This window comes from Octopus bimaculoides, chromosome 8 (assembly GCF_001194135.2).
Source record: "Octopus bimaculoides isolate UCB-OBI-ISO-001 chromosome 8, ASM119413v2, whole genome shotgun sequence".
In the NCBI taxonomy this organism is placed as follows: domain Eukaryota; kingdom Metazoa; phylum Mollusca; class Cephalopoda; order Octopoda; family Octopodidae; genus Octopus; species Octopus bimaculoides.
This window is the reverse complement of record NC_068988.1, coordinates 1943944-1956289: the sequence shown is the minus strand read 5'-3', so window position 1 is coordinate 1956289 and position 12346 is coordinate 1943944. Positions and strand designations below refer to the sequence as shown.

Below are 12346 nucleotides of genomic sequence, written 5' to 3'. Positions count from 1 at the left end.
TATAGTGGTGGGGGATATCGATAAAAAAAAAGGGTCTTAAAGCGGTGGTTTTGTGAGGACGTAACAACATAGAACCGGATGCCTTGTGGTGTTTGTTCCCGTTCAGAATTTAAATCTTTTTGTGGTCTGCTTGGTTAGTTGGGCCTATCCTTCGGAGGAGTTATAACGAAATTGTAACTAGTTATTCGGCAATTTCCGTAAAAAATTTTTACTTCTTTAGTATTTTTCTTTTTTCAGCTAAATAGTAAAAAAACAGAGTCACACACACACGCTCATACGTACGTACACCCGTCATTTTTCATGTACACGAGCGAGCTAAACAGTGAAACACACACTCGCACACACATATATACACCCACATACATACATATCATGTTTTCACGAACCGCCCAATAATGAGTCATGCGCACTGCCTTCTCACGTGACAAAATAATGAAAATAACAGCACAAAAATCTATATTATTTTACGTGGTCGACGTTTGAACGCTCTTAGTTATAGACCGAACGAAATAAAGTTACGAAGATCATATATACATGAAAATAGAAATAAAATTTACAAAACGTGAAATTTCTACAATTCTCGCTAGGAATAATACGAAATTGTACCCCAAATATTCTTTATAATAAACAAGCTAAAGAAAAAGTGGTACGTTGATATCAAGGATTACCTGAAATTGATTGTTAACAACAAACATTATCCACTCACTTGCGACGTAAGTTTATTATCTTGTCTGTCTTTTATGTACACAAACTGATACTAAAATTTGAGAAGGAGAAGGTGGTACATTAATATCAAAGATCACCTTTAATTGCTACATTGCCAGACTCAATTCAGTCGCCTGCTAGGTAAAGCCGTTAACATATCTGTTCCTATTTCTTAAGCGTGCACAGACTTATTTCAATTCACCGAAAGCCAAAGAAAAGCTATGCTAAATGAACTGACCTTAATTTCAATGGAACATTAGTGTTTAGAAATTTTAAGAAAATATATTACTACTTATATCTGCTTGATATTTCCTTTAATATTGTTTTTCATTTCTCACTGATTTGAATGATTCAGTCAGAAGCAAATTTAAAATATTGTATTGTTGTAAATTATAATGGAAATGTAAGATTTTAGTGGTGAGAGGTAGGTCGCTAGACTTGAACTGGCTTTCTGGGAAAGTGAGTTTAGAGAAATGCTTCCCAAAGTAGGCGGTGAAAAAATCTGATATGGTTGACGGGATCAAATCGGGTGTCAGTCAGGATTGTTAGAACGTTGGACGAGGTGTCTTGCAGTATTTGTCCTGGCTATTTGCAGTAAGTGCCATTGTTTAGAGCTCCTCAACCAAACACGGGGTTACTCCATCCAATCCAAAATAAGCCAACGGGGACAAATAGTCCTATAACCACCATGGATCAGTCGGTAAAGGTATACTGAGGTCTATATCCAGATCGATAAGGGCTCTTTGGAATGGCTATAGCATATTTCTGATTTCATCTAGATCTATAATCGATGAAAACCTGAAGTGTGATGCATTTAAAGAAAATTTCTGTCATTTCTGGCGATTCCCCGTCTTGGTTTCAGAAATTACTTAAAGGTAAGACGGCTAACACTTCATAAAGATTACAAAAGACATGAAATCTTAAGGAACTGTGTTTTGGTTAAAGACCGGATTGTCACAAATTTAATTACCTAAGACATCAAAACTGGATCGTTATTTTTGACAGTTGAGAACATTGTCAGCTTTTACGATTATTCTTGTACAGCACTTATTTGGGGATCTGTCTCGAAACACTGGTGTTGTGACAAAAGCTGTAGAATGCTGGTTCCAATCCCAGCAAGTGAGTACAATGCTGTTTATTTTCTCAGTGGATCAAGAAAAATAAATTTTAGTGATTTATTGGGTTCGATTAAATTGATTTTACCTCCCCTTCCAGACATTGAGGAACTATTACCAACACAAATCATTATTACCATCAAGTGATGCAGGTTTTGGATGTGTTAAGAAATTTGTTTCACAACTCCATGGTTCAGTGTATGGCATTCCGCGATACGGGCAAGCGTATTGAAACGAGGCCTCAGGTTAACCAACATTGAATTAGTGGAATTTAAGTGACAGAAACTGTGTGTCAAAGCCCGTCGCATATAGATAGGTGCATAAATGTTTCACCCATATACAGAGGAAGAAAGATGAAAGCATCAGCGAGAAAACTGTTAAACTGCTGCTTTTCGTAACATTTATGGTAATATTATTTTGTTTGGAGTTGGAAATATAATGAACAAGTGGTTTACTCTTTAAAAACCTCTGACCAACAATTCTACTGTTCATAAAGAGCGGAAATATTTGAGGTCAATATCGTCACTCTTAATAACAATGAGAAAAAGTAAATTAGTTTGGGTAGAAATTAACTTGTAAATCTTAGCCGTGTGTATAACAGATTAACAGGAAACACAAGCACAAGTGAACTGAAATTATTTTTCATAAAAATAATAATATTATCATTATTTCAAAAACTTTCTACTTCTGGTAAATGAACCTCGTAGCTTTAACTGTGTCATACGATTTAAAATCTTGATTATCGTCTTAAGTAGCGCCATCGTTACTAATTAGTGACAAAAAATAATCAATTAGAAACGAAAATAATCAATTTCACCTGACAAAACATTTTAGAATGGTTGTAAAACATTTAAAAATGTTCGCTAAAAAATAACTTAAATGATCACTTGAGATCTCTAAAACTATATTATTATTTGTAATTTTCAACAGATAAATTCATAAACGGTTTAAGCTTCCAAAAGACCGTGAAGATTTAATATTGTTTGAAAGAAACCAACTTTTGGAGTAATTTTTTTCTTTATAATTTGATCAGTAAAATAATTTTACATAATTCTAAAAAGCCAATAATCGTTTTGCTATGTAGCGTTTGTCTATCTATCTGTTTATCTATCTATCTACCTATCCATTTGTCGCTCTTTTTCTCCTTCTCTCATCTACATACACCTAAGTATGTATTGGAAGTCATATAATAGTAATTACTGAAATATTTTTGCCTTGGTTTCAGGTCGACGTGAGAAAAAGAAAATGCGTAACACGCTCAAAAATGTCAAGACTGCGTTTGTTTCTCTTTTATTCCTCTCCGTTTGTATTTGTGCCTATCGATACTGGACTGTCATTAAATCGCTGCGGCCTTTCGCCGTTTGCTTTACCAGTTCGGCAGATTTGGATGCCATGCGCTATATGATTCACAGTTTCGATAAAGTCATGAACGAATATAATATAACGCATTGGATCGAAGGTGGAACTTTACTCGGTGCTCACAGATATGGAGATATCATACCGTGGGATCACGATGGGGATTTTGGTTACTTACTCGCAGATAGAGCCAAAGTCGTAAGAGTTGTTGTTCCAGTTTTAAAAAACAAATACAGTATTTCGGTTGATCCTCTAAAGCCAACGGAAATGAAATACAAAGGTTTAATTATCGATCTTTATATATTTAAAGCCAGCGTTACAGACCCTGGCATGTTGACTCGTGCCGTACATACTGAACCGGAAGTTCTTGAAAAATATTTCGATATTGCAAAAAACCTAATTCTGCCGACTACGAGGTGTATGTTTGCTGGTCGTTTGGTCAATTGCCCTTCTCAGTCTGAGAAAGTATTGCGTTGGCGTTTCCAACATACGTTTAATATGACGTTTCCCTATAAACTGCAGTGTTGGTTACCTTGGAATTACATACGTGTTCATCAGATGAAAGTAAAAACCTAATATTTCGTGTGTTTTGAGGGTATTGTCAAGTGAGGTGGAAGCAAACGAGACCGTTGGGTAGGGAGGAATAAATGTTATAATATTTAGTTTCATTTATCCTGCTATATAAGGTCATCTTCGTTTTTTGCAAATAAGTTTTGAAAACAAGCAATTCCCTTAATTATATCCCCGACACCTTTTATACATTTTTGTCCTCTGACTGTGACGCATCAAATATTGAAATTATTTCAAAACTGATGGCAAGAATTAGTGTTCTTTGATTAATATTGAGACAGAATTAATGCAGTGAGCTGGCAGAATGGTTAGCACGCCGGGGAAAATGCCTGGCGGCATTTCGACCGTCTTTACGTTGCGTTCGAATTCTGCCAATGTCGACGTTGCCTTTCATCCTCTCTGGAGTGATAAAATAAGTACCAGTTGAACTCTAGGGTCAAAATAATCAACTTACCTTACCCTCAACATTGCTGGCCTTGTACTAACATTTGAAACTAATATTTAGACTGAAATTATATATTATTTACTAGGACTGAATTTTATTTTATTAAAAGTTGTAGCTGTAATCGGACATTATTTATCCTACAAAAACATTCTCAAATTAAAATTAGAAATTCAAATTATGCAAATGACTTTAACGAGATGCAACTGTCCAAGTTTCAACATAGATGAGATCAGAGGACTTGTTAAGCAGATCGAGTAAAGTAAATAGAAACCCTTGTAGGAGTTAATTGGGTTTTCAAAGTTTAAGACTGCAGAGTTTTAAGAGAGAGTAAATGAGATTGTATAGAATGATATGCAGGCTTTTCTGAGGTGCATTCGACACGTTCAAACGAGAATTAAAACCGGGGTGGAGTGACCTTATTGCTTTCTACCTGTTAATCAACGATGTCGCTCACCGCTCAACATAACACAGTTTAGCAGGCAATAGGAAACCAATATCATTTTATGGTATGAATTCTCGGAATTTAAATGGCGACTTGTGACAGTTCCTAAACAGAAATGACATTAAGTAAATTGGTCTAATCGTGGAATCGGAATATCGAGAAATTATTATCGCAAAGCTTTTTAGAAACATTTTTTGCTACAAGATCAATATTTGCAAAGAAGGAAGAGCTACGATCGTTTAACTTTGATCATAATAAAGTAGAATTGCTACAGTTTTGCGGATCCAGTGAAATTTGAACTTAAGACTCGCAAATTGTAAGTTAAAACTAACATAAGTCTCTTATTTGAAAGCCTTACTTTTTGCACCAGTTCACGTGTTCTCACATCGATTCTGATTTTGGATTAATATATACTAGAAATATGTTTGTACTCCCAAGTAACTTCCAATGGACATATCTCATTATTTCTCAATGATATATTTATAGTGAGAAATAAATGTTTTGTTTATGCTCTAAATCAGTCAATAAAGGATATTTAGTCTATTGAACTGTGTCTGTTTAATAAAACATACGACATCCTAGCAAACTTTGGACTTGTAGCAATAATGAACAAGCTGGTGAGTATCGTAGAGTATATAGGCTCCTTACGACGCAAGTCTTGGATCCGATTTCAATTCCCACACACTAATAACCTTATAAAATTCTATTCTCTGTAATGTACACTTGTAATAATATATACATATAGATATACGTGTATACACACGTGCTTACACAATACACATGTATATACACACATATCTATACATACATACTATCTATCTATCTATCTATTTATCTATCTATCTATTTATCTATCTAGATAGATAGATAGATAGATAGATTGTGGTGAGGGGGGGGTGAAAGCAAGGAAGGATATAATTATTCAATATTTTCTTCAAAATTTGTCTCCTGAAAGCATGAACTATTCTTGATGATCTCGGCATCATCTGGAAGCTGTCGATATTCCGCAAACTTTAGAGAAGATTTTTATGTGCCACTATGAAATACCTTCTTACGACTCCATTACTTGAACACTTACCAAACATCCGGAGACAAGGCTGGATCGCACAATCGTATGTTACGAGCTGTTTTGAATATTTCCTGTGAAAAAAAGCACCTGAAGACAGATAGAAAATATGGCAGTTGTCTTGCTTTCACCGATTTCACTGGAAACCCACAAATACACACGTGTTGCAGGACATTGTTAGAGAGCAAAACAAAAACTCATTAGTGATGCATTCCTATGCATACACCAGCACCGATATAGAGGTGTCAGCCGTTCAACTAATCATAGTGGTACACATTGAAATATTTTGGCTCGTAGAGATATCACTTGAACGCTTGTATTCCTGAAGTTTATTGTAGATGTTTTCATGGGAGGAGTTGGACTCATTTTCCCAAGTAAAAAAGAAAAGCACTAAAATAACTGTGCTGTTGTTGTTTACTGGATTTAGCGAATGAGGCCAATCTACTGATACGCATGGAGAACAAGAGAGAAACTGGGATTCGAAACTAGAATACCCTAGCTGTGAACACAATGCAGTGATGGTTACTAGACACGAACCGGCAACCTCTTCAGTCATTGGTCTATATGCTGTTGACTCAGCCCTTTTGTTTTCTCTCGGAAAGTGCGTAAGTAATCATGTTTTAAACAACTACTGATGTAGCATCCCAGATCTGCTGCTCAGAGAGTTTTGCTGGGTAGAATCCCAATTTCAAGAATATTTGTGAAAACGTGCAGAAAATTAATCAGCTTTGGCTTGTTTTAAATATGACCATAAATTTCTGCATAATTATTTTGCAATTTGCAAAGGAAATATATTTGGCGCTAATTCTGAATGTTGATGTTTTCGCTGATATAAGAAGAAAAATCGAAATTATATAATTTGTAAAAAGTGTTGAAGGGTTGTCAACTAAATAATGAATAAATTATTTTAAAATATTTAAAAGCTACAGTTAATCTAAAGAAAGTGTTTATCAGATATTGATCTATTATTAATTATTTTTTACTTTTATATCGGTTATTTTGTGGTGACCATCATAGAGTTGAATTCCCAAGGATACGGATTTCGATATCGGTAAGGTATTTACACTTAATCCCCTCATCAATGTCACACATTCCTTCATCTTCTCTGAATTGACGAAGCTGAGCAAAAATAAGGAATGCATTTTTTTTTATTTCCAAGCTATACTCTCTAGTGTCCAACAACACATGTCGCGACATCATAGCCAACACTCAGATCATATCCACATAACGCTGACAGAAGAAAATGAAAGATTTCAAAGGAAAGCCCGTTTAGACATACAAGAGACACGATTGTTCCGACAGTGAATTCCAGCCTGTAGAGTTTTTGTCACGTCATACAGACACTGCTACAATAATATCCAGTTCCTACAAACGAAAAAGGGCACATATCGACACAAAAAAAGCATCATATTCTTTGTTTTTCGGGGTTTTTTTTAAATATTTAAACTAATATTATTTAGCTGTCTTTTCAGAAAGAATCCTATGTTGAGATGCATATCGTCAAAGATGAATGCAGAGCCACAGGCATGATGATCGTTTGATTCAGAAATTCGTTTCGCAATGACGAAGAATATAATATTCATCAATCGACCATTTCTTTACCGCCTTTTCCACTGATTTGTGATATTGTGACTCTACAACCTACAATCATTTATCAGAAATAAGAAAGATGTGTCTGTAACTGGATTTGAACACCTAATCACACGCATTCTTCTAACTACCCACTCCGGAATTATAGGAGGCATAGGACTCGATCTCTAGTATTGTTTTCTATGAATAAATGACAAAATGCTCAAGATTTTCATTGCTGTTCTGTTCCTTGTTCTTTATTTGCAAAGTAAAACCAAAATATTGATTTCAAATTTTGGCACAAGGCCAGCAATTACTTGGGAGAGTGTAAGTCGATTACATCGACCCAATGCTTAAGAGGAACTTCTTTTATCGACCCCGAAAGGATAAAAGAAAAAGCGTTTTAATATGAGAGGCGATGACTTTGAGAGTCTGGTGAAAAGGTTATGGGGATATGTTTAGCATTCTTTTGAGAATCTGCAATATAAAATGTTTAACTACAACCAAACTATAAACTAAATTTATAGCTGGTTGCAACTACGCAGCTAACTTTTTTTCCTGTTTATATTTTAAAAGAGACACAAAATAAAATTCGAACCGGCAACAATTTTTCAAATGATTTTTCTTTGTCTTTATTTTATTGAGTTGAGATAGATTTAAAAAAAGATTAATAATTGTTGAGACAGAAGTATACGTCGTCTTTCATGGAACGGTTTTTAAATGTTATTCAAAACCAGAAGCGCTTATTTGGTCACATTTTGATTTTTCGATATTTGTTTTATTTGGTTTATTACAAAATACATATTTTGTTTTAATAGAAATATTGTATGGAATTATCTGGATTCTTGACCAGATAACAATCAGTAAAAAACAAAAACCTTACAAAACTTGAATGGTTATATTGATTGTTGCAGCAGTTGTATATGATGTAACTCTTTATCGAGAAGTCATCAGTTACATATTTTAAAATGTGTCAAAGCGAACAGATTCGAGTTTAGTATTGATTAAATCCAGCCAATCCTATTTGACAGACTAATTCCACAGATGTTACAATGTGCCAGTTTGTTGTTTAAAGAGAAGCATTTAAGTATTGTTCAAGACTTGTTTCTTTTTGTCGTTATTCAAATTCACAGCGACAAAATTAAAATGAAATCTTCTCGATATGTTTTGACAATTTATTTACTTATTTATATTAGCAGGTTGCACCACGGTAATAATTGCACATACTAATACTTCGATCAAAGCGTGTTCCTTTTGGACATTTCATTCGTATGGCCTGGTTACTGGGCAGACACAGTATGTAGTGCCTACAGGATCTCGGGTCTGCTAAACGTTTCCGAGGGGCTTTTGTACAATCTACATTGTTGACTGAAAGTAAAAAATAAGAAACAAAATCAGAGAAGAAAAACAAAATTTTTCTTTTAAATAAAATTGTAATAGTAATATCATTTTTTTGTATCTTGAGTATCTTTCAAAGGGTGGAATCTGGCATATGTGTAGCGTTCAAGAGAAATCGATATTTCAGCTACACAGACGAATATAAGGGAAGCAGTGTTTCTGACTAAACTATGTTTTTGGACATAAATCTTACACAATTTTCTTTACATTCATAAAGTATGTAGTGGAAAACTTAATCCGTTGGTATTGCTGACATTTGCAAAGTATCCAGTAAGCTGAATAATCTCTTGATTAATAAAATACAACGAAAGAATTGCTGAAGTTTGACCTTTTAGTGATCAATGGCTGACCATACTTATTCAGTTTTATTTTCTAGACAATCTGGTACCTATTCCCGATATTTAAGTGAATTGGTGCAATATCAGAAAAACAGAAATAGAAAAAAATATTTAGCTGAAGCCTAACACGCAAGAGTTTTAAGTTAATCTGTTCGAACATATTGCATCTTTTAAAAAACAAAATCAGTCTGAAATTAATAACCAACATTCTTCCATATATATGTGTGTGTGTGTAATCTTATTCGTGTGTTTTATATTTTTATGAGAAGGTCATGATAAACTATTTGGAAAGGTGTAGGATTGTTGGCCCAGGAGCTAACGAGATACTGCCAGTTCACCATCTTGTAATTAAATAATATCAAGAAAAGAAATTAAGACTCCTACCTCTTGCCGCCCTTGTTGTAAATTCTAAAATGGTATTTGGTGGTGGAATGTCATCTGGATACTCGTAATCAACATCAGAAGACAGCAAAATGTTACTGATTTTGGTCGTCAGCGGAAATCTACCTTGTCCGCATGAACCAGTGAAGTCATCCATCTCCAGGGACCAGATAAATGCCCCGGCCAGGCCTTTGTTGATGATATTTTGAGCCTTTGAAAAGAAAGAAAAAGCAAGTTAACAGATAAGTATTTATTTATTTCAGGTTCATATTTGTTTTATTGAATAAGGTGTCGAATTCCCTACAAAAGGGTATCTTGGTACTGGTGATTTATCGTATGCATGAACGAATGGATGAGACATTTAATATCTAATAACTTAATTCATCATGCACCAAAGTAGTAGACTCACACATACACATATATAAGCACAGGTGATTGCTTACAGATAGCCATATGTTTCGCTGTATACGAGCTCATCAAATGAACGAGAATAAAATTTATAGTTCAACATTGAAGGGACGATTTGGAAGTTTTTCTAAAAATTAGTAAATACGATTAAGAAGTTTTATATCATAATGAATGATAGAAGAGTTTATTATTATTGGCAGTAGATGAATTGTGGTTAAACAGAGACAAGGAACAGGTTAGTAACATAAGGAAAATAGATGAAAATGTATGAAGGAAGGAAATGAGAAAATATGGGAGAAACATGATGAGGAAATTGGTAGTCATTTATTTCTTTGTAAAATAGTTCCTAAGAAATGTCTGAGAAAAATACATAAAGTTTCCGGAGATTATAAATTTATAAAGGAAGAAATAGATGTAAAGAAAAACATATTGATAAGTCGCTGGTGAGAGAGACGGGAATTGCACATACGATGTCAGCTGTTTTGAAGATGATGTGTATAAGAGAGGGAAAGGAGAAAATGCAAAGAAAGTAACGATAATAGAGAACAAAAGATGGGGAGGAAACGAGTTTGGTTTAAAATAATTAGTTGATTGTGTGAGAGATCTGCAGAGTAGTGGAGAGATGAGGTGGACAAGGGGGCAAAATACACGGAGAAGACTGCAAAGTAAGTTTACAAATGTGGGGCTTATGGTAGGTGTAAATTAACAGTTGAGAAAATTAGTTGGGTTTCTGAGAACAACAAAAATTAGTGAAATGAAATTAACTAAAGAAGAGAGGATGCCATAAACGATTAAGAAATGGTAGTCAACAATGAGAAGTATTTAGAATTGTTTGTTGTGCCCTGAAAGGAACAGGTACTAAAATTCTATGTCGAAAATTCAGAGTTCAGGGTGTAAAGTAAAATAAAAATAAAAAGTAACTAGATAAAGGTAGATGAAGCATTAATACAATCACGGAGTGAAGAAAGAACACAGCTAAAAAATAAAATACAAAGGTATCCACTCAATAAGCAGAATTTAGCAGATTACTCGTAGCAAGTAGAATGGCTGTGTTTCAAGCAAAAATTGCGAGGTTTTTATTACCAATATAGAACTTCACTTTGTAGTTAGTGTTCTTCTCCTTTAACTCTCAAATATTTGTCGACATTTCATATTTTCTATGTAGGTTTCTAAGTGTATGAGTGTGGTTGCTGTAGCTTAATTTTAACAGAATTTGTGGAAGTAAGTGTAGCTTTACTCTCCTTATTTTCATATTTAGAGCTATTCGCAGTCTATTTAATACTATCCATTAGGTTCATGTTTACCTTAATGTATTGTATATGGGAAAATATATTTGATTTTTATTCCTGTGCATTTGTGATATGTATCTTTAAAATCTAATACTCTTCAGGGTGTCTATAATCAAAAAGCAAATTTTCCTTCTTGCCTGGAAAGAAGACAAAGATCTACCCTGCAAATTTATTTCGTTATAACTCGAAATTTACATCAATATCGCTACACATAAAAATGAGACAATTGAAAGGATGTAAATCTGAATTCTAAACGATTGGGAAATTTAAGAAAAATATCGTACTGCTGTTAGGAATACTAGAGGCCACGATAGCGCTCTATAGCTATTCTTTTCAAATTTCTTTCATGCATAAGTTTCATTAACACAGAGGCATACATAGACACACACAAACTCAAACACTCTCTCTCTCTCTCTCTCTCTCTCTCTCTCTCTCTCTCTCTCTCTCTCTCTCTCTCTCTCTCTCTCTCTCTCTCTCTCTCTCTCTCTCGCTCGCTCGCTCTTTCTCTCTTTCACACACACACACATATATATATATATATATGTGAACGACAATCCACTTTGTTACATACGTTTTACAATTTCTTTTCTTAAAGTTAATATGACCGAAAATGAAATATGAATACAACAATCAGAAGACGGTTTCCTATGTGTATCAAGATTGAGATTTAGTAAATATTTCCGCATCCCGAAAAGGACGACTAACATCAATACAAAGTAAAAGGAGGTTAAGTGTGTTTCACAAAAAAACAGGAAGAAAAATATATATTAAACTATATCTTTATATATTTCACATATTTTGAACATAGTTGAGTCGGATTTTACTAATTTGCCACGTAGAAAGACGGGCATACAAAAATATATGGTGTTTTGCAAATTATTGACTAACTTCGAGGAAAAATATTCTGATATCATATAAAGAATACACGTGAAAAATATGTATGTAGGAATGTGCACACACTTGCACATATGCACATATGCACATAATGCATACATACCTAAATATATATATATATACAAGAATAAGGGCAGGGAATCGTCAATTAATAATAGAATTAATAATTAACAATTTTGCCAAGTAGTTCAGTATGAAAAAACCTTTATCGGTAAAACCATTTATCATCATAAATATACAGGGATTAGCATTGAGTTGCTTCTCCAACATACTGAAAATTTAGAAATAGCAGTCAAAGAACTACTGATTCTAAACTACAAATTTTTTTTCTAAATGGATGGCCATCCATTTAGAAAAAAAATTGTAGTTT

General features: G+C 34.0%; 2 protein-coding genes across 2 annotated transcripts in view; one reads left to right on the top strand and one right to left on the bottom strand.

The window, feature by feature from the left end:
• The first annotated feature begins 426 nt into the window (after positions 1-426).
• On the top strand, positions 427-5456 carry LOC128248502 (uncharacterized). Its single transcript, XM_052969876.1, has 2 exons — positions 427-713; positions 3046-5456. Exon 2 carries the CDS (start codon positions 3066-3068, stop codon positions 3750-3752), a length of 687 nt encoding a protein of 228 aa, XP_052825836.1. The 5' UTR covers positions 427-713; positions 3046-3065; the 3' UTR covers positions 3753-5456.
• Positions 5457-8331: 2875 nt separating this feature from the next.
• Positions 8332-12346, bottom strand: part of LOC106878296 (chitotriosidase-1) — a 38775-nt gene continuing 34760 nt past the window's right edge. Inside the window, exons 9-10 of the mRNA XM_052969891.1 lie at positions 9389-9596; positions 8332-8636 (exon numbers count right to left, since the gene is read on the bottom strand). Of these exons, the coding sequence (XP_052825851.1) occupies positions 8461-8636; positions 9389-9596 (384 nt within the window). The 3' untranslated portion in view covers positions 8332-8460. The remainder of the gene's footprint in view (positions 8637-9388; positions 9597-12346) is intronic.